A 27,676-nucleotide genomic window follows, 5' to 3' on the forward strand; every position below is an offset into this window, starting at 1 on the left:
CATCAGCAGAATACACATTCTTCTTAAGTACATGATATATTTTACCAAGATTAACTATAATCTGGGCCATAAAACAAGTTTCAATAAACTTAAGAGGATTGAAATCACACACATTACATTCTCTGGGCATGACAGAATCAAATTGGAAATGAATAACTAAAAGATACTTGGAGGGGCTTCCCTGCTGGCGCAGTGGTTAAGAATCCACTTGCCAATGCAGGGGACACGTGTTTGATCCCTGGTCCAGGAAGATCCCACATGTCGCGGAGCAACTAAGCCCGTGCGCCACAACTACTGAGCCTGTGCTCTAGAGCCCACGAGCCACAACTACTGAAGCCCACATGCCTAGAGCCTGTGCTCTGCAACAAGAGAAGCCACCGCAATGAGAAGCCTGTGCACCACAACGAAGAGTAGCCCCCGCTTGCTGCAACTAGAGAAGAGCCCACGCACAGCAACAAAGACCCATCACAGCCAAAATAAAAATTAATTAATTAATTTTTAAAAAAAGATACTTGGAAATTCCCCATATATCTGAAAAATAAATCATATAGTTCCTAACAACACTTGAGTCTAAGAAGAAATCACAAGGATAATTAGGAAATATTTTAAACTAAATGAAAAGAAGAACACAATGTATCAAAAATTTTACAATGCATTTAAAACAGTGCTTAGAGGGAAATATATACTATTAAATGCTTACATTAGAAAAGATGAGAGGTCTCAAACAATTATCTCATTTTCTAACTTAAAACAGGAAAAAGAAGAGCAAATTAAATCCCAAAGATGCAGAAGATAATAAAAAGCAGAAATCAATGAGATAGAAGACAGGAAAACAATAGAAAAGAACAGTAAGACGAAAATATGTTTCTTTAAAAAAATCCCAAAATTTAGAAACCACTAATCAGACTGATCAGAAAAAACAAAACAAAACAAAATAACAACAACAAAAATAACAACTAATGTGATAAAAAGGGAATGCTGTGAACAAATTTATGCCAATAAATTAAACTACATAGATGAACTAGATTTCTTGAAAGATATATACTATAAAAGTCACTGAAAAAGAGATATTGTTACTACCTCTATTTCAGTAATCAAATTCTTAGTTAAAAAATCTTGTCCCAAAGAAAAATCCAAGCCTAGATGCACATAAAAGGGACAATCCCTTATGACCAAATAGGGTTCATCACCAGGATGTAAGTTAGGTATAACACTCAAAAATAATGTACTATACTGATTAAAAAGAAAAATCATGATTATTTAAATTAGATTCAGAAAAAGAATTTGGCAAAATTCAACATCCATTTAAAAAAAAAAAACTCACAAGCCAGAAATAAAAAGAAATGTAGGGCTTCCCTGGTGGCGCAGTGATTGAGAATCTGCCTGCCAATGCAGGGGACACGGGTTCGAGCCCTGGTCTGGGAAGATCCCACATGCCGCGGAGCAACTGGGCCCATGAGCCACAATTACTGAGCCTGCGTGTCTGGAGCCTGTGCTCCGCAACAAGAGAGGCTGCGATAGTGAGAGGCCCGCGCACCGCGATGAAGAGTGGCCCCCGCTTGCCACAACTAGAGAAAGCCCTCACACAGAAACGAAGACCCAACACAGCCATAAATAAATAAATTTAAAAAAAAAAAAAAAAAAAGAAATGTAATCTGATAAAGGGCATCTACAAAAAAAAAAAAAGCTATAGCTAATATGATACTTTATGTGAATGATTCAATGCCCTAGCCAGTGCAACACGATAAGAAAAAAATAAATTAAAAAATACACTGGGGAAAAAGAAGTAGAACAGTATTCAACTGCATATGAAGAACATTTTAAGAAATCTACAAAACATTTATTAGAACTAGTAAATGAATTTAGCAACACCACAAGATACAAAGTCAGTATAAAAAAATCCACTATATTTCTATATACTACCAACAGTATCTGAAAATAACATTTTAAATATTAAAAAAATGGGGAAATAATAGTCTTTTCTACAAATGTTGCTGGAAAATTAATTATGCATATACATAAAAATTAACCTTAGCCCACAACCACACCATACACAAAATTAATTAAAGATGCATTATACACATAAATATGAGTTAAAACTAAAATATTTCATAAGAAAACATAAGAGAAAATCTTTATGACCTTGGATTAGGCAAAAATATTTTAGATGAGTCAAGATTTTAGGAAACATTCTTAATGAAGAAAGCACTGTCAAATTGGAATTCTATATCCAAAAAAAAAAAAACCTTCATAAATAAAGGCAAAATAAAGACATATTTAGACACACAAAAACTGAAATTATTCTCTTGCAGAATCTTACTACTGGATATGCCAAAGGAATTTCATTGTCTGAAGAGAGATGACACGAAATGGAAAGCCCAGATCTCCAGAAAGAAATGAAGAGAACCAGAAAAGAAAAATGTGAAAGTAAGTAGTTTTTAAAACCTTTTAGAATTATCTTTATTTTATAAATACTTTTAATTCATAAAAGACTATTCACTGAAGCAAAAATAATAGTGTATTGTGGGATTTATTGTAAATACAGAAGTAAAATACATGACAACACAGGAACAAAGGACAGAGAGAAGGTAAATGGATTATTCTGTTACATCATTTGAAGGTAGTCTGTTATTAGTTAAACATGCATACTGCATTCTTGTGAAATCACTAAAAAGAATAAAGGTCAATAGATGAACTGTAATGCAATACTAAGAATTATTTGGACCATCAAAAAGAAGACAGAGGGGAAGAATAGAAGAACAAAGAATGAATGGGATCAATAAAAAAACAATTACTAATACAAAATAAAAAATCAACCATGCCAAAAATTACATCAATTATACATGGACTAAATCCCCTAATTAAAAGGCAGAGACTATTAGACTGTATTAAAAACAAACAAAAAAAAAAGAAGGACCCAACTTTAAGCTGTTTACAAGAAACACACTTGAAATATAAAGACTTAAACAGATTAAAAGTAAAAGGGTGGGAATGACATCAGCCAAAATGGCAAAGTAAAAAACTCCAAATTCTGCCCTTCCATAAAAGTAATAAAAAACAGGCTGAAACTCAAAATCAACTCTTGTTCTTGAACTCTGGAAATTAACCAAAGACTTGGATCAACTAAGGGAACACTGACTGAAGAACAATGCGGATTCTCTGAAAGAATCATGAACTTTGTGTCATTTTAACTTACTCTAGTCCCATCCCCCCTCTGTAGTCCAGCAGCAGCTCTGAAAATAACAGCTCACATTCCCAGTACTACAGGAAGCAGAAAGTACTTCATTCACAAAGGATTCTAATTATTTGTTCTGACCTGTCTGGTTCCTCCCTGGTAGACAAAATACGTGTCTTTATTGCACCTAACTTGGAACTGGTGTAGTACTAAGGCTGCTTCCTGGTGCGGGGGTATTTGTCAAAAACATTCACAGGCTAATATCCTAGTTGCTGCTGGCTGAGGTAATAAATAACAGTTAAGACAAACAATAAACTAACAAAAAACTTGAGAGGACAGGCTAGGGAATGAGATCTTTGAGGGCTATGAATAACTCTGACATACCCCTGGGAATCTGGACAAACACACACACACATACTCAGAACTGTGCACATGCTCAGGAAAGTCCTGAGAAGGCCCTAAGATCTCACCTCCTGTTGACATTGAGGCTCTGTAGAAACAGGAAGTGAAGGCCAATGCAGAATTGTAAACTGCCTGGCTGATAGGTGAAGATGCACCTCAACACAGAGAGACATATAGAGTCCTTTGCCATAGACTAGAAGAGTTTTTTGGCTCCAGGCATGTAAGGAGCCAATCATTAGCTAAACATTAAATTAACAGAGATTTCAGGGGCTGCACATAACACAGAATACAGACTGCACAGAATTAGTTCAGAAAATTTGGTAAATAAACAGCAATTACAATAAGCAGCAACAACAACAAATCCTGGGGAGGGAAAAAATCTGATTTCCAGAGTTGCACATTACAGTATTAAAATTACTGGATATATACTATATATATATATACACACACACACACAATTTTATATATTGTATACAATATATATACAATATTAAGTTTTCAACAACAAAAAAGTACACATGCAAAAAAATAACAAAGTATGGCGTATACAATGGAAAAAAGTCAATAGAAACTGCCTGAGAAAGCCCAGATACTGGATTTTTCTAGACAAAGACTTTAAATCAGCTATTATAAATATACTCAGTGAATTAAAGGAAACCATGTCTAAAGAACGAAAGGAGGGGACTTCCCTGGTTGTCCAGTGGTTAAGAATCTGCTTTCCAATGCAGGGGATGTGGGTTCGATCCCTGGTTGGGGAACTAAGATCCCACATGCTGCGGGGCAACTAAGCCTACATGCTGCAACTACTGAGCCCGCGTGCTCTGGAGCCTGTGCGCCACAACTAGAGAGAAGCCCGTGCACCACAACAAAAGATCCTGCATGCCGCAGTGAAGATCCTGTGTGCCACAACTAAGACCCGATGCCAAATAAATAAATATTTAAAAAATAATAATAATAAAAAATTAATTTTTAAAAAAAAAATTAAAAAGAAGAATGAAAGGAAAGTATGAAAATGATGTCTCACAAAATAGAAGATATCAATAGATAGATATTATAAAAAGAAGCCATGTAGACATTTTGGAGTCAAAAAGCACAATAACTGAAATGAAAATTTCACTAGGGAGCTCAATAGCAGATTTGAATAGGCAGAAGAAGGCAGAAGAAAACATGAAAAACCAATTGAAAGTATGCAGTCCAAAGAACAAAAAGAAAAAAGACAGAAAATTTAAGAGACCTGTGGGACACCATCATGCATGCCAACATACACAAAATGGGAGTTCTAGAAGGAGGAGACAGAGAAAGAGTAAAAAGAATGCTTGAAGAAATAATGGCTAAAATTTTCCCAAATTTGATGAAAAACATTAATCTATCCATTCAAGAAGTTCCATGAAATCCAAGTAGGAAAAACTTAGAGATCCACACCTAAACACATCATAATCAAACTGTCAAAATCCGAAGCTGATGAAGGACTCTTAAAAGTTACAAGAAAGAAGCAACTCACTGTATCTGGAAACATAGAGACCAAAAGGCAGTGGGATGAGATACTCAAACTGCTGAGAAAAAAAAAAAAAATTGTCAATGAAAAATTCAACTTCTGACAAAATTATTCTTCAGAGATAAAGGAGAAATTAAGACTTTCCCAGATAAGCAAAAGCTGAAAGTTTGTCCTAGCAGATCTGCCCTACAACAAATGCTAAAGGGTGCCCTTCGGGCTGAAATGAAACACTAGAGGGAAATTTCGTAATAATAAAAGGGTCAGTTTATTAAGAAGATATAATAAACTTAATATGTATGTACCTAGTAACAGAGCTTCAAAATGCAAAAATAAAAATGGAGAGAACTAAAGAACAAGTAGACAAATTCAAAACCATAAGTGGATATTTTAATATCTCCTTCTTGGTCACTGATAGAACACATAGAAAACAGTAAGATTATAGAAGATTGAAACAGTACTCTCAGCCAGTTTAATCTATTTGACATTTTTAGAACCACATACCCAACATACAAAGAATTCACATTTTTTTTGGTGTACGTGGAACATTGACCAAGTTCGACCATATCCTAGGCCATAAAATAAATCTTAATAAATTTCAAAGGATTTGAAATACAGAGTATTTCTTACTCTGTATGTTTTCTTACCAAGCAGAATCAAACTAGAAATGAAAACAAAGATATCTGGAAAGTTTTCCAAATATTTGGAAATTAAACACACTTCTAAAAAAATAACTCATGAGTCAAATAATACCACAATGGAAATTAGAAAATATTTTGAACAGAATGATAACGAAAACATAACATATCAAAGTTTCTGGAACACAGTAAAGGCAGGACTTAGAGGGATTTTTATAACTTTAAAGGCCTAAATTAGAAGACATGAAGTGTTTTACAACCATGATCTAAGCTTCTACTTTAGGAAATAAGAAAAAAGAAGATCAAATTCAATCCAAAATAGAAAGAAGAAAAAGTGGACAGACACTAGAGAAAATCAGCAACTCCAAAAGCTGGTTCTTTGAACAATGAATAATACTGATAACTGGCAAGACTGTTTTAAAAAAGACAAATTACCAATATATCAAGAAGTAAAAAGGGGACATCACCATGATTCTATATTCATGAAAAGCTAATAAGAGGGATAGTATGAACAACTTTATGTTAATACATCTGAGAAATTAGATGAAATGGACACATTTCTTGAAAAATACAACTTACCAAAATAGAACCAAAAAAGCAGAAAATCTAAATAGCCCTATTCTATTCAATAAATAAATTTGTTACCAAAAACCTTCCCACAAATAAAACTCTGGGGCTAGATGGTTTCACTAGTGAATTCTACCAAACATTAAATTATTATACTCTTTCACAAAAGAGAGGAGCTTGGAACACTTCTCAACTCATCATATGAGCATAATCATGTTCCAAAAACCTGACAAAGACATTACAAGAACAGAAAATTACAGACCAGTATCTCTAAGGAATAATTATGGGAAAATCCTTTAAATGAAAAAAAAAAAAAAAAAAAAGACCATATCGATGGATGTAGAACAGAAGCATATGAAAAAATTCGGTACCTGTTCATGATAAAGCTTCTTAACAATCTAACAATAAAATGGAATTTCCTTCATCTGACAAAAGTGAAACATTGAAACTTTTTGATACTAATATTAGGAAAGAGGTAAAGATGTCTATTCTTATTTCTTCAGTACAACACTGAGCTGACACTCTGAGCTAGTGCTGTAGGGGAAAAAATTAAAAATAAAGATTGGAAAGAAAGAAGTAAAGTCTTCATTATTCTCATATAGCATGACTATGTACGTAATCACCAATCGATTACAAAATCTACTAGAAGTAATAAGTATATTTATCAAGGTTGCAAAATATGAGGTCAATATACAAAAATAAATTTTAATTCTGAAAACTAGCAAAAATCATTTGAAAACTAAAATTTAAAAATAACATTTATAATACAATGAAAAATTGAAATATCTAGGAATCTACAAAAAGAGATAACCTATACACTGAAAATATTAGGTAGATTAAAGAAGGCTCAATAAATAGGAAGATACACTTTGTTCACATATTAGAAGATTCAAAATTGTTAAGATGTCCACTCTCTCAAGTTGATATATAGATTAATGAAATCCCAACAGAAATCCAAGCAGTATGGTTTTCTTTTAAGAATTTGATTCTAAAATTCATGTGGAAACACAAAAGGCCTAGAAAAGCTAAAACAATCTTTCACAATGAATAACAAAGCTGGAGGACATACACTACCTGATTTCAAGACTCAGTAAAAGCTATAGCAATCAAGACAATGTGGTATTATATAAGGACAAACTCAGTGAAATGGAGTAGTGGGTCCCTAGACAGACCATTAAGGTAAATGTGACTTTCTGGTTACTGTGGTTAACTGACACCACCTAGCCACTGTTACTTCGAGGTCTCATCATTCCTACAAATGTTAAAAAGCCCTGCATTGTGACTGTCTCTCCTACTATCAGCTCTGGCCTGGCCACCACTAAAATTCCTAGAGATGCTTATGCCACTCTCGCTAGCTCCTTGCTAATGGCTTTGGGAAAGGGCGTGTACTCTGGGCGTTCTTAGGCACCCTAACTCTTGGATGTGTCTTCTAGCCTTATATATAATATATCCATTCTAATCTCTCCACTTTCCTCAACCTCTTTATTCCGATCTGTACTATCAATCAGGGCAATTCAAACACTTTCATTTCATTAAGTGTAGGCTACAGCTTTTTCAGACTTCTAAGAGCCACTGTAACAGCCATCCTATGCCTTGGGGTCCTTGCCAGAGTATAAAATCACATATTCCAAAAGAGTGTCTCAAAGTCAATAAATTCTTACCTATCTGGTCTTACATTCTGACCCCCTTAATCAAACTCCTCAAAATCCAACCCCAGTGCTACTCCCCTGGCCCCTAATGGCACATGCTAATTCTTGTAACTCTTTAGGTGTATAGTCTCTTTACTCCCTAATCAGGTCACATGTCCCCAGCCAGGTTATGCTGGGAGAGCCATCAGAGAGTGATGTCAATCTGACCCTAAGAAGGAGAGAGGGAAAGAAGGGAGGGAGGAAAGGAAAGGAAGGGAAGGGAAAGGAAAGGAAAGGAAAGATTAGTCTTAGACTGAAGTACAGTTCCGAGAAAGTTTCAGCAATGCTGGCAGGGAGTCCTTGAGAACTGCTTGAGTTCTCCTCAGAGAACTCTTACGTCTCCCAGGAACAGGCCTGCCTTACTATCCCTGGTATGCTCAGGCTTGGCTGAGAAGCATGACATTGGTCAAACGTGCTGGTGGATTTTAGAGCAAAGCAGCTGGAGCTGTCAGTCAATTATGTTCTTGGCAACAAGAGATCTTAGAGGCAAATTGTCATGGCTACCACATTCCATCTGGGACATCAGCTGGGAGAACTTGAATGGCTGTGGGCTGGCTGGATATCTTTCTCTGTATCCACATGGCCACTCTGTGATGAGCTTAGACCTTTGTACAGCCTAGAGGTCTTAGGGTAGTTGCCCTTCTTACACAATGGCTTGGGGAATTAAGAGTGAGTGTGCCAAGAGACCCAGAAGGAAGCTATGTCTTCATATAACCTTGTCCGGAACCCCACATAGCATCACTTCCCCCATATTCTATCATTACACAAGGTCATCCCAGATTCATGATGGGAAAACACCACACAAGAAGTGGGAGACTATCTTGAAGACTAGCTACCGTGGTGGGATATACCCATATACAAGCTCTTATAATTCTTCATGTGCCTACTACAAGCGACTGGCCTTAGCACTTTTCATAGTCCTCACTCATTGAATCATTCAGACTTTGGTCTATAACAGCTCATGGCTTATTGATTTGTTCTAAGGTTCTTTAGCATATGTTTGAGAAAATTTTTTCCCCAGTACTTTTCATTGGATTGCTTTTTAAAAAAATTTTATTGGAGTATAGTTGATTTACAATGTTGTATTAGCTTCTGCTGTACAGCAAGGTGATTCAGTTATACATATACATATATTCATTCTTTTTTAGATTCTTTTCTCATATACGTTATCACAGAATATTGAGTAGAGTTCCCTGTGCTGTACAGTAGGTCCTTGTTGGTTATCTATCTTATATGTAGTAGTGTGTGTATGTTCATCCCACGCTCCTGATTTATCCCTTCCCCACCACGTTTCCCCTTTAATAACCATAAGTCTGTTTCTGTTTTGTAAATAAATTCATTTGTGTCATTTTTTTAAAAAGTTAGATTCCACGTATGAGAGATACAATATATTTGTCTTTGTCTGACTTACTTCACTTAATATGATAATCTCTAGGTCCATCCATGTTGCTGCAAATGGCATTATTTCATTCTTTTTTGTGGCTTAGTAATATTCCATTGTATATATGTACCATATCTTCTTTATCCATTCCTCTGTCAATGGACATTTAGGTTGCTTCCATGTCTTGGCTATTGTAAATAGTGCTGCAATGAACATAGAGGTGCATGTACCTTTTTGGATTATGGTTTTCTCTGGAGTTATGCCCAGGAGGGGATTGCAGGATCATACGGTAGCTCTTTTTTTTTTTTTTTTTATTGGAGTATAGTTGATTTACAATGTTGTGTTAGTTTCAGGTGTACAGCAAAGTGAATCACTTATACATATATCCACTCTTTTTTAGATTCTATTTCCATATAGGTCATTATAGAGTATTGAGTAGAGTTCCCTGTGCTATACAGTAGGTCCTTATTAGTTATCTGTTTTATACAGTTGTGTGTATATGTCAATCTCAATCTATCTCTCCCGCCATCTTACCCCCTGGTAACCATAAGTTTGTTTTCTACATCTGTGACTCTATTTCTGTTTTGTAAATAGGTTCATTTATCCCCTTTTGTTAGATTCCACTATAAAAGCGATATATTTGTCTTTCTCTGTGTGACTTCACTCAGTATGACAATCTCTAGGTCCATCCATGTTGCTGCAAATGGCAATTATTTCATTCTTTTTAATGGCTGAGTAATATTCCACTGTATATATGTACATCTTCTTTATCTATTTCTCTGTTGCTGGACATTTAGGTTGCTTCCATATCCTGGCTATTGTAAATAGTGCTGCAACGAACATCGGGGTGCATGTATCTTTTCGAACCATGTTTTTCTCTGGATATATGCCCAGGTGTGGGATTGCTGGATCATATGGTAGCTCTATTTTTAGTTTTTTAAAGAACCTTCATACTGTACTCCATAATGGTTGTACCAGTTTACATTCCCACCAACAGTGTAGGAGGGTTCCCTTTTCTCAACACCCTTTCCAGCATTTATTGCTTGTAGACTTTTTGATGATGGCCATTCTGACTGCTGTGAGGTGATACTTCATTGTAGTTTTGATTTGCATTTCTCTAATAATTAATGTTGAGCATTTTTCACTTGCTTTTCTTTTTTTAAGATTAGCCATTTGTTTGTTTGTTTGTTTTTTTTTTTTTGGCTGCATTGGGTCTTAGTTGCAGCACACGGGATCTTCATTGTGGCATGTGGGATCTTTCATTGAGGCGGGCAGGCTCTTTGTTGTGGTGTCTGGGCTTCTCTCTAGTTGTGGCATGCGGGTTCCAGAGCATGGGCTCAGTAGTTGCAGCATGTGTGCTCTCTAGTTGTGGTGCACGGGCTCTAGAGCGCACAGGCTCAGTAGTTGCGGTGTGCAGGCTTAGTTGCCCCACAGCACGTGGGATCTTAGTTACCCGAGCAGGGATCAAACCCACATCCCCTGCATTGGAAGGCGGATTCTTTACCACTGGACCACCAGGGAAGTCCCTCATGTGTTTCTAGACCATCTGTATGTCTTCTTTGGAGAAATGTCTATTTAGATCTTCTGCCCATTTTTTGATTGGGTTGTTCTTTTGACATAGAGCTGCATGAGCTGTTTGTAAATTCTGGAGACTAATTCCTTGTCAGTCACGTCATTTGCAAATATTTTCTCCTAGTCTGTAGGCTGTCTTTTCATTTGGTTTATGGTTTTCTTTGCTGTGCAGAAGCTTTTAAGTTTAATTAGGTCCTATTTGTTTATTTTTGGTTTTCATTACTTTAGGAGGTGCATCCAAAAGGATGTTGCTGCAATTTATGTCAAAGAGTGTTCTGCCTATGTTTTCCTCTAAGAGTTTTACAGTGTCTGGCCTCACATTTAGGTCTTTGATCCACTTTGACTTTATTTTTGTGTATGCTGTTAGAGAATGTTCTAATTTCATTCTTTTACATGTAGCTGTCCAGTTTTCCCAGCACTGCTTATTGAAGAGACTGTCTTTTCTCCATTGTATGTTCTTGCCTCCTTTGTTGTATATTAATTGACCGTAGGTGCATGGGTTTATTTCTTGGCTTTTATACTGTTCCACTGATCTATATTTCTGTTTTTGTGCCAGTACCATACTGTTTTGATGACTGTAGCTTTGTAGTATAGTGTGAAGTCAGGGACCCTGATTCCTCCAGCTCCGTTTTTCTTTCTCAAGATTATTTTGGCTATTGGAGGTCCTTTGTGTCTCCATACAAATTTAAAAATTTTTTGTTCTATTATTTCTGTGAAAAATGCCATTGGTAATTTGATAGGGATTGCACTGAATCTGTAGATTGCCTTGGGCAGCATAGTCATTTTGACAATACTGATTCTTCCAATCCAAGAATATGGTATATCTCTCCATCTGTTTGTGTCATCTTCGATTTCTTTAATCAGTGTCTTATAGTTTTCAGAGTACAGGTCTTTTGTCTCATTGGGTTGCTTTTAAACCTATTTTAGATACTCATATTTTAGCTTTAAAAATTTAATATGTTTTTAAAGAGTTTCAATATTAACACACTGTATAGCACTTAGAGAAAAGCATATCATTATTTCAAAATTAAAAGAAATCTCACAGTTCAAGGAATCCCTACCAACAAAGCACCATGGAAATTCTCTTCCTAAAAAGCCAAAGACTGTCTTCAAATGTTTTGCATGACTCAGCCACTATTTATTTTCATTCTCTCTAGGCATGAAATGACCTTTTGAAAAAACAAAATCCTATAAAGTTGTTTAGACATATTTCCTAGTCCAACAGTAATAAACATAATTTTCTGGTATAAATGAAAAAATAATGAAATGTGTGGAACAGTTGGTATTTGTTCATCTTAACCTGTTCTTCCTACTCCCAACACTTGAAATAGTCTTTGGGTAAGAGCGGCTCTGGCGAAGGAGACAAGAAAGCGCTTTCCAGAAATAGCACACACGTTCCTTCATAAAAATAAAACCAGAGTCTTGGTTTAAGTCCAGCCAGGTTGGCTGCCTATAAATTCATTGTCAATCTTTAACATGGCCCTAATGTATCTCCTCTACCCCCTGCCATAGCAGAATTTTAATCAGGCGGTTCCCAAGCCAAGGATTTATCCACACTGGAGCAGACCTGGTTTGGAACATTTTATTGGCAATACTGGTGTCATATTTAGGAACCACAGACTTTTGTCAGACTGGGTTAGCTTGAATGACAAGTATCAGTGATCAACTATATTTGAAATATTGTTAAAGTACCTAGAAATAATAGGCATCAAAATTCATTCCATTCACTGCAACAAACCTCTAAAGATTTCATGTCCTCAGTGGAACCGGCATACTGTAATTGTTATTTGGAACTTAATGTAACCTCAACAGCAACAGAGAGACAATGCAGTCCTCTCATTATGCACATGCTCTAGGATCGTTTATTTTAATGCTTTCAAATAAATATGTTCCATGCAGCACACCACAATAAATAAGGAGCAGCAATGTTCTTCTAGTAAATCCATTCATAATGTGAGTCACCGTGTAAAACGCCACATCTCAAGTCTTTGGCCCTGTACCATAGCATGACACCACATCTGCACCTAATCATATCTGGCTTCATATGGATTTAATAGGACTATGCCAGAAGTGCGTGTAAGCACAAATTTAACCAGAGGTTTCCAGCTATTAAATACAGCTACTAAGTAGTTAAAAGGCAACAACTCAACCCAAAAAGGCTCCCACCTCCCCACCCCCATTTTTGAGACAGAAATATAAAGACAGAAACGCTCTGGTGAATTTCAGGTCAGTGGACAGTATACATTTGGAATACTTGGAGCAAAGCTGGCACAACATGGCACCCAAACGGTCACGGCAATACTGATACTTAATGGACACTGAATACAAGCGGACTTGATGACTGCAGATGCTGAGCTCTAGAAGGTCAAGGTGGGGACGGCTCATTTCCACTAGGCAGATAACTCAACGGTGCCTTCCTCCTCGCTGTCAGCTCTGTTCGCACGAATCTCCACGAGGGTCCTGGCAAATCGGGTCCACTCATCGTTGTGGGGAACTGCAAGCTGCAAAACAAATTAACGGAAAATGATGAACAAGATATCTTTCATGCTGAAAGCCTTGAAGCCTGCATGACTGTTCCTCTTGAAACAGATGATTCCCTTGGAATGCAAAGGAAATCAGATAGTCTTCCTTGAATCAGTTAGATCTCTGAAGTGTTGCTCTTAAACTGATAATTTAAGAGAATAATGTTACTCTCAAAAGCAAAATCGCACATGGGATTTATAAAACATTAAAAACTTATGTAAACTATACAGTTCATACAGTATCCAAGTTAAAGCACTTGCAGTAAGAAGACCAGAATTACAGCGAACACAACAAATAAAAACTGCATTACTAGGAATTTGAAATAACGGTGGTTTTGTCTTCCTAAGTCAATGCTATTGATCCTTTTTTAAAAAGTGTTGCTAACGTGCCAATATATATATGACAAGAGGGTAACTTACATATTCAAAGAAATCTTACTACTATAATATGACATTTTGGCTTTTCCAGCAAAATTGTATATGATGATGCCAATGAATAATAGTAACTAAGATTTACCAAGAGTTCTGCTCTAAGTACTTTACATGTATTCTACTTATTCCTCACAGCAATCCTATGTAGGATAATATTAGCATTTCCATGTTACAAAAGGAGAAACTGAGGCACAGAAAGATTAACTCATCTTGCCAAGGTTGCATAGCCAGCAAATATCAGTGCCAATGTCATCTGGTTCCAGTAATTACATGCTTAGCCAGTATGCTATACTGAATCACCAAAAAGAGGGATTATAAAATTTCCCCAAAATATCTTCTCCTGTGCACAATTCAGTAAGGAGAAAATTAACCCCACCTGACACAAATTGCGTGTATGAATTTTTGTTAGGTGATTTAAAGGATAATGATTTCTCTACATGGCATCTAAAAATGAATTGTTTAAAGGTATCATGCAAGTGTTTGGAATAAAAAAGAGAATTATTTGAAGATGAGAAGCAGGATCAAGTACAAGTCTGAATGGTTTTCATATAATAAAATTTGTTTCAACTGTAGAGCCATTTTCTTGGAAGATTACCCTGTAAGATGATGTAATCCATCTACAGATACTAGTGCTACACATGCTATCCATATATTCCATAAACATTAATAACACACAATCATCCCAGTCAATATACATTTTCCAAAATAAAAAAGCAGCAAATAAATCTAAACTTTGAGATCACTTTTACAGCTGAAAAATTTCTTACTGTATCAAGCCAGACATTTAGGACTTTTTAAAATTTAATTTTATTTATTTTTGGCTTCATTGGGTCTTTGCTGCTGTGTGCGGGCTTTCTCTAGTTGTGGTGAGCGGGGGCTACTCTTTATGTGGTGCGCGGGCTTCTCGTTGTGGTGGCTTCTCCCATTGCGGAGCACGGGCCCCAGGCACGTGGGCCTCAGCAGTGGGGCGGGCTCAGTAGTTACGGCTCGCAGGCTCTAGAGCAGAGGCTCAGTAGTTGAGGCACATGGGCTTAGTTGTTCTGCGGCATGTGGGATCCTCCCGGGCCAGGGCTTGAACCCGTGTCCCCTGCATTGACAGGTGGATTCCCAACCACTGTGCCACCAGGTAAGCCCCTAGAACTTTAAATTTTTATTACAGTTGATGATATTCTCAGAAACGATCTATCCAAGACAACTTATTGGAGGGTGGCATCATCATCCTACAAAGTACCATCCTTCAATTAGTGTTCTGTCCTGAGGTTAAATGTTTCAAGGATTTAATTCTGGAAATGATATACAGATGGGAGAGGTAAGTTTTTTTTCTTTTAACAACTTTTTTTTGGTACTTCTTCTTTGTTATTTCTTATTTGGAGAAACGGAGTACTAACAAGAACTCTCATTTAGTCATATGAGTGAGTTCTGAATGGTTAAATACTTCCCTAGTTATTGAAATGAATCCAAATTCCTTTTTAGACAGTGACACAAGTTCACAACAGTCTTGAATGGCACTGTTACCCCTTCGCTCAGTTCATTTTCTCTACTTTGAGTTCTTTTCCTATGTTCCACTATTCTTCATTTTTCTCTTCAATTTTACAAAATACTGCACTGGGGAAATGAAGTCCTCAAAATAAATTATACAAAAAGCTAACAAAAAGTATGAGCAGGAAAAGGTTGGCAACATATTTATATGAAAGAATAGGTCCACTCTTTGGCAACATATTTATATGAAAGAATAGGTCCACTCTTTCTTGTCTTTTCTCCAGCTCCTGACCAAGCCCTCCCAGAAAGAACCACAAAAACAAAACAAAAAGCCCAAGAAGATACAACAGCGAATCATGATAACATATTTATAACTTTTTCTCATATAAGGTGAGAATCAAGTTAAATCTAAAATGCCTCGTAACTTCATGTAACATTAAATATTGGAAAAAAGCAGGTCTCACTAGTAAAAGTGATATACTCTAGGGGTTTGGCTTCTAAACGTAACACTATACTTATTATTGGTTAAAATGGCACAAATTTAAGTTACTATATGATACCATATGTAATGTTTTATTGATAGCAATGTATAGAAACTATATACTAAAACAAGAAAACAGGTCAGTGTGTTTACATAGTTTCATGTAGTGGTAATGGCAAGACTTAAGAAACAACTCTAATAAAGATTATGAAACATTAAGGATTGAGTATGTGTCCAGATACAGTCTGGAACGGAACTGAGTATCACTGATGACATATATAAAGTTGCACATCTAACTTTTCAAAGACAAATTTTTTCTAAGTCTCATTCCTTTATTTGTTAAAGAAATCAAAGTAGTAATTTTAATATTTTCCATTAATAAAACATTAAATTTAAAGGGTTTTATAAGTAAAATCTTTGAGGGTTTTTTTAAAAAAATTGAAGTATAGTTGAGTTAAAAATTGTTAGTTTCAGGTGTGCAGCAAAGTGATTCAATTATATATATTTCAGATTATTTTCCATTTTATATTACTACAAAGTATTGAATATAGTTTCCTGTGCTATTCAGTAAATCTTTGTTGCTTATCTAGTTTACATATAGTACTTTCTGTCTGTTAATCCCATACTCCTAATGTATCTCTTCCCACCCCCATCTTCCCTTTTGGTAACTGTACGTTTGTTTTCTATGCCAGTCTGTTTCTGTTTTGTATCTACATTTGTTTGTATCATTTTTTAGATTCCACATATAAGTGATATTATATGATATTTATCTTTCTCTGGCTTACTCCACTTAGTATAATAATGTCTAGGTCTGTCCATATTGCTGCAAATGGCATTATTTCATTATTTTTTATGGCTGAGTAATATTCCACTGTGTATCTATACCACATTTTCTTTATCCGCTCATCTGTCAGTGGACATTTAGGTTGCTTCCATGTCTTGGCTATTGTAAATAGTGCTGCAATGAACATTGGGGTACATGTATCTTTTCCAATTAGAGTTTTCATCTTTTCCAGATATATACCCAGGATTGCTGGGTATATGGATTGCTGTGTGGGATTGCTGGATCATATGGTAGCTCTATTTTTAGTTTTTTTCAGGAACCTCCATATTGTTTTCCATAGTTGCTGCACCAATTTACATTCCCACCAACAGTGTAGGAGGGTTCCCTTTTCTCTACACCCTCTCCCAGCATTTAGTATTTTTTGACTTTTTGATGATGGCCATTCAGACCAGTGTGAGATAATAGCAAGTTGTGGTTTTGATTTGCATTTTTCTAATAGTTATGGATTTTGAACATCTTTTCATGTGCCTGATGGCCATCGCTATGTCTTCTTTGGAGAAATGTCTGTTTAGGTCTTCTGCCCATTTCTTTGATTGGGTTGTTTGGTTTTTTTGATACTGAGTTGTATGAGCCATTTGTATGTTTTTGATTAACCCCCTGTCAGTCGCAGCATTTGTAAATATTTTCTCCCATTCCATAGGCTGTGTTTTCATTTTGTTGATGGTTTCCTTTGCTGTTATAGAAGTTTAGGTCTGATTAGGTCCCATTTGTTTATTTTTGCTTTTATTTCTTTTGCCTTGGGGGACTGATCTAAGATAATATTGCTATGATTTATGTCAGAGAATGTTTTGCCTATGCTCTCTTCTAGTTTTATGGTGTCATGTCTTATATTTAGTTCTTTAAACCATTTTGAGTTTATTTTTGTGTATGGTATGAGGGATATTGTAATTTCATTGATTTACATGTTGTCCAGCTTTCTCAGCCCCACTTGTTGAAGAGACTGTCTTTTCTCCATTGTATATTCTTGGCTCCTTTGTTATAGATTAATTGACCGTAGGTGTGTGAGTTTATTTCTAGGCTCTCTATTCTGTTCCATTAATCTATGCCTGTTTTTGGGCCAATACCATGCTGTTTTGATTACTATTGCTATGTAGTACAGTCTGAAGTCTGGAAGGGTTATGTCTCCTGCTTTTTTCTTTTTCCTCAGGATTGCTTTGGCAATTCTGGGTCTTTTGTGGTTCCATGTAAATTTTAGGATTTGTTCTAGTTCTGTGAAAAATGTCATGGGTATTTTGATAGGGATTGCATTAAAGCTGTAGATTGCTTTGGATAGTATGGCCATTTTAACAATATTAATTCTAATCCAAGAGCATGGATATCTTTCCATTTCTTTGAATCATCTTCAGTTTCCTTTATCAGTGTTTTATAGGCTTCAGCATATACGTGTTTCACCTCCTTGGTTAAGTTTATCCCTAGGTATTTTATATATATATTTATATTATATAAATATATATTTTTATATATATATATATATACTTTTTTTTTGGCCGCACCCCACAGTTTGCAGGACCTTAGTTCCCTGACCAGGGACTGAACCCAGGCCCTCAGCAGTGAAAGCACAGAGTCCTAACCACTGGACCACCAGGGAATTCCTGGTAGGTATTTTATATTTTTGATGCTATTTTAAATGGGATTTTTACTTTCTCCTTCTGATATTTCATTGTTAGTGTAAAGAAATGCAACAGATTTCTGTATATTAATCTAAGAATGAATTTTATCAAATTTAAAAGTTTCTGATAAAAATATACCCTACTGTGGAACTACTGCAATACATTTGACCTTTTCCATGGTGATGGAAATAATAGTACTATATTTGTCCTTAAAAATACAGATTCACCGTCACAAAATGTTTCACAGTATTCTAACATATCTTGTCTTTTTGATCTGTGAAAGTTTCATTTAGGTTGGGAAAATATTAGAAGTTTTTTTTTAATTGCTCTGCCAAGCATTTTCCTCTCTAGAATACCATAAACTTCACAGAAAAGTTAGTTTGCTTTGGTTCACACACACAAAATTCTTGATTAGAACAGGATGAGAACACAATTGCTTCTAGAAACTTAAATTTATCTACCTCATCCTATCACACTTTTTCATCTAGCTGACTATAAAAACAATCCAAGATCATCGTAATGTTAGAAGGTGAGGTGCACACTGCCCCATTTTTAGAGTTATATATCACCATCAGGAAGCACTTTAAGTATAATCTTAGCTTGAATGTGTGAATGTGTATTCACAGGCTGTTTCCACACCCAAAGTAATACTTTTGGCATCTGAATTACTTGTAGGTAAGACCAAACAGGTGTCCTAACAAACAAGACCACCACTCTTTTCATTTTACATCTTTGGCTGTAAACAGCATCTGTTTGGACAGAACTGTGTCCTTCTTACCCTTGGCAGTTCCTGACCCTTCTCACCTGGTTCTCTCTGATTAGAAATGTCTAGAAAAGAAGTTCATGAGCATAAGTGCATCTGAAACTTTCTCTAGGAGACTTTTAATCCAATCTTACCTTAATCAGTAAGTAGGATAAAAAAACTCTGCTCGTGTTTCTTTGACTAAGAAAAAGACTGCTGTCATGCCCTTCTAACTAGCATATATATATATATCTATTCAATACTGATTTAGTCATTATGGACTGAGTACTAACTATATGGCAGGGACTATGGTAGGACTAAAGATACAGTGATGAATCATTTTGGCATATGATGACTATAAATATTATTGTGTTTTCTTAGGTCAAAATGTGTGGAACTGGCATAGTTTGTTTTTTTTTTTAAACTTTACTGATATTCAGAAAGTGAGTAACCTAAAATTTACCTTTGTACAGTGATAACTGCAACATTTCCTGGTATGTGTTGTGTGTCAAGCGATTAGCAGGGAAGCAAATGGCATGTTAATGACATGGCTTCAGCATCTCTTCAGGTTTCTATCAAGGCATTAAGGCTAAATCTAGACCATCACTATGGATTTTTTCCCCCTGAAAATAAGTTTAGAATAATTTTCAAACAATTTACATTTCTGATAGGAAGAATAATCACAAGTTTCTAATGGTGATGAATAATTTCAATTAATTAAAAAACATATTTGAGAAGCACTCGGAAGGAAACAGCCACAGTTATATCAAGGGACTACCATAAAAAAGGGCCCGAAAAATTTGACCAGTATTGTCCTGAATCAAAGTGGATCTGGAAACATTTTCTGCCTTCAGATTCATCCACCAACGTCCACATCCTAGGTCAGAGATGACTCAAGATTCTTCTACTGCTTCATCCAGGGTTCACCACTCGCCAGTTTACCACCCACCTTCGCGATTGGATGACTGTTTTCTAACTTTTTGCTAAATGTATAAAGCATTTTTGTGCCAAAAGCACTCAGGGAGCTGATTCCTGAGATAACAAAATCTTAGCTCTAAGAGTAAGTGCCTTTTTTGTCCATGCCATCTAAATCTACTGAGTACAGTAACCGGGACTGGAGAGGGGACGTATTAGAACCTAAACAACAACAACGACACCGGGACGTTTGCCCCCTGCACTGCGAATCTTAGTCCAGAGCACAGCTCCAGAACCGGGGTCGCCACCGCCCTGACCCTGTCCAGGCCTTAACTGAGAGAGATAAAGGTGCCGGAGGGAGAACGGAGCGTGAAGCGTGCTTCTCAGGGAGGAGATTGGCTTGCCAGCACACGTATTCTTCTGAAGTAAGTGCCTCTTATAGATATGATATGACCATATATTTACAGCCGGGGGAACTAAGGCCAAAGGTAGTTTCTGAAGCAGTAATTTGGCCCTGAGGAGGAGGTAAAATGAACCTTAGATTTGGACAGGAAACTTAAGTCCTGCTTTCATCTTGGTTACTGGCCATGGTCAGGCACTTAACCTGTCACTGCCTCAATTGTAAAATGGGGATGATGGTGTCTGACCCATTTATCAAAAGAGATGTGGAGAGGATGAGAAAGGTAATCTAAGTGAAGAAAGTACTATGAGTTCAACACAGAATAGTCATGCATTCTTGTTCTTTGAACACTCAGATTGAACATGTTCCTAAAAATCACATATGTGAGTGGCATACATATCAATTCTGTATCATTTCTGTGGTTTTGCTTTCTTTAAGAATTAATTCTAATTTTGCTATGTGAGGACATTAAGGAGCAGACCTCTCTTTGACAGGCAGGAAACAGGACAGGGAGCTGAATGATTTGCTCAGGACCATGTAACTTACCACATGTCAGTGTGGGCAACCAGGAGCCTCACCCCTTTAGGAAACGCCAAGCGCACCACGGCAGGCAGGTAATGTGTTTTGAGTCACCTGCTAAAAGATTCTAAACATTTTTAATCTTCTAAGATTCCTGGAAGATGTAAAGGTCAGAAATAAAAAGCAAAAGTGCAAAAGTAGTGGAAAAATTCATGAAAATTGATCATTTTCATCCTCCCCCTTCATCCCCCTAGTTCTGAGGCTGTGTCATGGGTCTGCCCCCCTCCCCCTGCCTGAATGGAATGGAGGATGCCACTAGATCCTGCCCTACCCCATCCCCAAATAACTAATTAGGCTCAACCACTGGGTGTCCTGCCTGGGCTTCTTGTGTACCTAAAGGGAGGCACAGATTGCATGATAGCTAGATTTTGAGAATGGAGCCAGGGTTGACTTTTTTCCACCTCAGACAGCACCCAGACATGGTTTCTTTCACAGCTCTGCCAATAATTTCCTGGGTGTCCTTAGGAAATGTATGTTTTAACATCTCAGATCTTCACTTCATTTGTGAGAAAAAGGAATTTTGCCACTAACTCCTAGGACCATTGTGAATATTAAACAAGATCTCCCCCCAAATATAAAAAGCTTAAGCTCAGTGTTTTTGGCACATTATAAACCCCAGATAAATGATGTTGTTTGCCCTATATTTTTCCTTAATGTTAATTCCCTCTCCTCCAATTTTTTTCTTTTCGCTTCCTTCCCTCTTTCTTCCATTTTCTTCTTTTCACCTACATAGAGCACTGCATTTTTTAGACGTACACCTTAGATTTGATCATATTTGCTTTCTTAAAAACCCATACAAATCATTTCCTAGATAGCTATTATTACATGTATGACTAAGTTTCACGAACTGGGTGTGGGGAAAGGGGTCTTTCAGATCACAAGAAAAATCCTGTCAGAGGATGTTTTGTTAATTTAAAAATCAAATTTCAAGTATAATTAATTACTCCTTGTAAATATACACATACACACATACACATGCATCTTTTTCATTTTTCAAATATGACCAATACAGCTTTATCAAGCTATTTCTTTTTAAAAAAAATTTTTTTTTATAAATTTATTTATTTACTTATTTTTGGCTGCGTTGGGTCTTCATTGCTGTGTACGGGCTTTCTCTAGTTGTAGCCAGCAGGGGCTACACTTGATCGTGGTGCACAGGCTTCTCATTGTGGTGGCTTCTCTTGTTGTGGAGCATGGACTGTAGGTGCACGGGCTTCAGTAATTGTGGCATGCGGGCTCAGTAGTTGTGGCTTGCAGGCTCTAGGGTGCAGGCTCACTAGTTGTGGCGCACAGGCTTAGTTGCTCCGCGGTATGTGGGATCTTCCCGGACCAGGGCTTGGACCCGTGTCCCCTGCATTGGCAGGTGGATTCTTAACCACTGCACCACCAGGGAAGCCCAAGCTATTTCCTTTTTATGGCACTTTCTATGGTGGGAGTCTACATTTTTAGCTCAAGTTGTAAGGCCTTGTAACCACTGAACATGCTGTTATAAAAATCAAATGACTTTTTATAACCAGGGTTAAGCACACAAATATCATTCATGTGTCCCTTTTTATAAGCACATGGCTAACCATTCTAAACAGTCCTCAGTCAAGCCTCCCTCATTTGTTAGTAATTTTAAAGGGTTTATAGTACCTAGCAGCTGATTTTAAATAGCTGCATTATCTGCAGTAACTCCTACCAGCCCAATGCTGTATTTTTTATGTTAAAAGTATCTGTCTCAGGCATTGCCTAGTATAAAAGCAGGTTACTTTTTAAAAATATCTTGGATAATTAAGACAGAAAAGCATTCTGTAATTTCAGTGTGCCATGCTTAACATATCTGAGAAACCAAACAAATTAAAATGAGTAGGACTCCAGGTTTCAGGATGAATGTTCCAGGATGTGCGGTTCAGCAGCATCTTTGTAATCTTTCAATTAAATGGAGTCATTAAAAAAAAAAGTCTGAGACAATTATGTCAACCATGGATTCCAAAGAGATACACAATTCAGCTCCTGTATTAACCTAAAAACGAACGTTTTCTTTAAAACAATATCTTACGAATTACCTTTTCACTTTAATGCACACTGATTTTGTTGTTCTTGTTGCTAATGCATTTAAAGAAACCGTGGACGTGAACATGGGTTTCCACAGAACAACTGCTAAACCCTTCTAAGCTCTAAAAGCTTTTTAAAAAGTACAACTGTTAATGGCACCCCAATTCAGGAGATTGCAAACTTACTGGTGTACAAACACACATTTGTGTTCAGAGGAAGCCTATATTTTTTAGGACACTTCCCTTTGCCACACACACAGAGGGAAGCAAAGCGGGAGGTAATAAGCAATGAAACAGCCGCCAAAACAGAACGAGACCAAGCTCCACTGTATTTAACTCTTGGGAGAGTCTAGCATCACTGGTAACAATGGATGAAACCACGAACCAAAATTCCAAGCCAGAATGCAGTAGACAGGGCGCATTAAGTATACTACAGTGCTCCACCACGAAAAGATATACTGTGTGGTAACTTAGTATTTAGAGCAGTTTTAGAGAAGTCCAGAAAGTAGAAGTTACATTAGTCTCCATTCTGTAGCATCTGCTGTTACCAGTCAGTAGGTCAAAATTTCTGTGAAATTTAGCATCATGCTAACCTATGGTAGTCTGATGATATCTGATTATTTTTGGTTAAGAAAAGAAAGAATTTCTTTTATCTGAAAATCCCATCTAAGGGAACCCTCTATCCACCCATGAAGCTTGAGATCTTTCTGCTAAAGTTCTCCTCCTAGTATCTTTAAATGAGTGGTTGACTTTTATAGCATGTTTGTTAGAACAATACTTTTAAAAAATCCATTACCACCCAATTAAGGAAAAAAATAAAGTTAGGACATAAAAGTCAAAAGTAAACTAACAAATATGAGTCTATATCAATTTCAATAAGCCAGCAAACATTGAAGGAAATAATTTTAAACATTATTCTTAAAAAGTGAACATTAGAACTATTCCTCATGTTAAAATTTAGCATCATGGGAAGCAAGACAAAATTCTGAAGTTTTTACCTGAGGGGGGAAAAAACCACACAGCTGAAAAAGAGTTAATTCACTATGGCTTAAAGATGACCTTGTTCACATCTGTATTAAAATCTTGTCACTCTCTTTTCTTTAGAAATGTCTTAAGCATTATTTTTCTATTATTTAGAACAATCTATTTCTCTGTCCAAAAGATGGAAAAAATTGCTAAAAACATTGGCTGATGGGCAACAATGGAAAATAAACTTTTTAAACTTCACTACCATTCTTTGTCCATAACACAAAAGATCAAGAAACTGACAGGGAAATGAAAAAGCATATGCTACTCAAACTGATCTCTCATACCAGCTGACTAAACATATATCCTTTCTCTTTCTGATATTAACTATAGGTTTTCTAGTAAATTTCTAGCAACCACTGCATCTAAGCAGTTTTGACAAAAAGAAAGCTTATTGCTAAACATCTTAAAAACAGTTACCAAGGTAATAAAAGAAATGTCATTCCCTCCTACTGAATGTTTGGGCATAAAAGAGGTATTTTTATAATGTAGTTCATGATTTACCATATTTATAGCGTCCAAAAAAAGCACAATGAAAAAGAAGCATTTTTCCAGGGGTTTGACAACTATTTGAATAAACTGTTCCTCTTTTGTTACCTCTAGTGACCAACTGCTCACTTTTAAAAGCAAAGGAGGGGAGAGTGACTGGGATAGAGACCGGAGAGGAAGGACAAGCACTCTTTTCTAAATATATTTTCTATGTTATCTTTTACCACGCAAATATAGTTAAACGATTATTTTTCCTGTCCACTAATCTATAGCCACAGTGGAGGCTGCCCTCTGAACGCTTCACACCATGAAGCTTTTCCTTAACCTTCAACTTTCACATGTGAGACATTCATTCACCAAATTATTTACTGAGTGCCTGTTATGTGCCAGGCACTGTGCTAGGCCAGGTTATCCTGTTCCAATAGACAACTGGCAAGTACCTATGTTTCTGTGGATGTGGCACTCTAAAGATCAGAAAAACTCTACTGAGGAATGTGATTAGCCAAAGGAGGGCTGCCAACCTGATTTTTTCCCCTAAGTCAAAGGGTGCCTAGTTTTTAGGATACTAGAAGATGTTCACTTTTTAACCTAAGGGTCCTTAATGCCAAGGCAAATAAAAATAGAAGATCCAGTCAAAATGTTGAGAAAGTATTGGCTGGCCATGAGGACAAAGATCTTAGGGAATGGACCACTGATCAGTTTTATCTGCCAGCCTAAAAAGAGTGCAAACTTTCTTCTACAATGTTAAGCTTTGATATTCGCTAAATGATTGATAAATAATTCATGTTTTAAAATGGAAAAGATGTTCTGATAGCTGACATTCTCAAAAATTCATGCAAACCTTCCTTGAAAGTAGAATATAATGATTCATTCACTTCCTCCCTTTGTAAGTCCAGCCTATATGGCATATAAATATTTATACATTGACATGTATAGGCAGATATTTGATTTCATATTCTATTTTAGATATACCAATAGTAACACACATACTCGCAGAAGAAACAAATAACTCTTCATTTCTATACAGGCCAGTGTTAATCTAGACTCACATATGGCTGAAGCAGCTTCATGCTCGGCTGGTCTAAGCTGTGATTTGAGGCTACTGTTCCAAGCAGTAATTTTTCAAGATAAAATTTAGCAGTTTTGAAATTCTAAAACTAAACACAATTTTGTTAGACATAAAAAAAAATTAACACTATAATTAATGACTGCTTCAAAATCCAAACTGCTATTGAAGATGACAGTTTGAAACCACAAAAGAATCATAAAGATGATTAATCATACACACTGATACTTGTTTCAGAAGGTTTATATTCAAAGACCATTTATCACCAAAATGGGAATATATTAATTTCATTGAATAGTGCAGATTACTCTGCACACATTAATTTGGTTTTTTAAAATTAGATATTATTAGTGTTTTCATTTAATCAACTACTCCATAATATATAAAAGTCATTAAGTATTATCAATTCAGAAAAAAAGTGGCTTGAAAATATACTTAAATCCATTTTTATACACGAATGCTACCTGAATAAGCACACTATTTATATAATAATTAGTTTAATCATGGTCTTTTACATATGTAATTATCAAAATAAAAGCCACTGTGACTACATTCACTATAAGATAAATAATTATAACATTAATTGGAATAGCACTTTTCCTTTTCTTTTCACAACACTTTTCCTAGAAGAAATCAAGTTAATACTAAAATTAGAATCGTCTATTTTAATCAGATTATTTCAAATACACATAATTTATTATGACAAGGAAATGAATATATTATTTCAAACTAGCTTATTTTATATAATTATATTTATTAGCACCCCAAATCTGCCCATACAAATATATGCCTTTGTGCTTTTGACTTAACTGCACAGGTTTGTGGCTATGATAATAAAAATTCAGGTTAAAAACTGAAAAGTCCAGTTGAAAAATCCCAAATGTTTTGCTTCTATGTCATCAAATATCTAGATATTACTGGCAGAACTAAGTATCTGGATTTTCAGTTTTTATCTGGATTTTGGCATCACAGAATAGTTTATGCCAAAGTCTTTTCCATGGAGGGAAAAACCAAAAGAAGTGTTTAGTATCAGCAAAAGATAAAAATATCGTTTATCCACTGAAGAATAAGCTAGTACTTAAAAGACCTTCAAGAGTCTAGCAACTTATGGCCACACTCACCTAATGAGAAACACAAGTGTTTTGGGTGATTATGACTGGACTCTGGTAAGCTAAGCCTAGCTCTGCCCTTCTCTTCTTGGAGGCTGCCAGAGCTTAGCTATGCTATCAGGCTCGGCATCAGCAGGGGATAATGGCCTTCGTAGAGCACAATAATTAAATCGACTGATTTCGAGTGCAGTTCTTTTTCATTAAGGAACTCTTATTTGAATCAACCCCCAAATTTCAGTTTAACTTCTTATTTTGTGTTCTGCATTCCCCCCTTCCCCACGGAGGGGGATTATTTATATTCAGGGCACAAATTCCTGTGGAAAACTGATGTAGGCACTGTCCTACTGGAAAACATGAAATCGTTCCACAAAACGAACAATTATCGCCTCAAGTGTAATCCGCTTAAAAACCATACATGTATTGTTATTTATTTTGTGTTGCTCAAACCCTTTTTGACTCCCAGTACTTCCAGTTTATCAGGTGCTCCTATGTAGAACTGCTATTTAAGCTGCAAGGAAAATGGCTCATGGAATCTCTCTCCTTTTATTCTTATTCTAGCTGGCTATGAGAATGGTTTGAGGCACGTTTTAATAGTCCTCGTACATTATACCTTGACCATCATTCCAAAGTATATTGCGTAAGTCATTTTTCCTATTGGGAATCCAAGTAAACTCTTCATTCTAATTTTTAATTTCAGCCTTAAAATATATTCAAACATTTAGCAACTAAGATCCGATGCAGCCAAAAATAAATAAATAAATAAATAAATCTTTAAAAACAATGAACATTTAAATTCATGCTTACGGTTTTAGCAGTTGCATTTGATCTCTCATATTCTCCTGCCTTTTTCCTTTCTAAAAATTTTTCAAGGCCTTTTTAACACATTGACAAATGTCAAATGTATTTATTAAAATTTGTAATAAAATGACTGCCATTCTTTTGGCCCCAAAGAGTCATATCAAACAAGCTATATGAAATGTTGCCAAAGCTCAGGGTTAAACTTTAAAGATTAATACACATTTCCTTAGGTA

At 36.1% G+C, this 27,676-nt stretch overlaps 1 protein-coding gene and 1 long non-coding RNA gene across 5 annotated transcripts in view; one reads left to right on the forward strand and one right to left on the reverse strand.

Moving 5' to 3' along the window:
* Positions 1 to 1,335: 1,335 nt before the first annotated feature.
* LOC309665582 lies at positions 1,336 to 21,212 on the forward strand. Its single transcript, XR_014266540.1, has 4 exons — positions 1,336 to 2,427; positions 15,633 to 15,738; positions 18,174 to 18,272; positions 20,091 to 21,212. It is a non-coding gene; the product is annotated as an uncharacterized lncRNA (long non-coding RNA).
* The window catches only part of DYNC1I1 (dynein cytoplasmic 1 intermediate chain 1), a 334,077-nt gene continuing 318,884 nt past the window's right edge, over positions 12,484 to 27,676 (reverse strand). For all 4 annotated transcript variants that reach the window (XM_082471864.1, XM_082471863.1, XM_082471862.1 and 1 more), the window contains one exon: positions 12,484 to 13,416. In XM_082471864.1, the coding sequence (XP_082327990.1) occupies positions 13,306 to 13,416 (111 nt within the window). In that variant the 3' untranslated portion in view covers positions 12,484 to 13,305. The remainder of the gene's footprint in view (positions 13,417 to 27,676) is intronic.

Source organism: Balaenoptera physalus, assembly GCF_965194825.1.
Source record: "Balaenoptera physalus genome assembly, chromosome: 8".
Classification (NCBI taxonomy): Eukaryota; Metazoa; Chordata; class Mammalia; order Artiodactyla; family Balaenopteridae; genus Balaenoptera; species Balaenoptera physalus.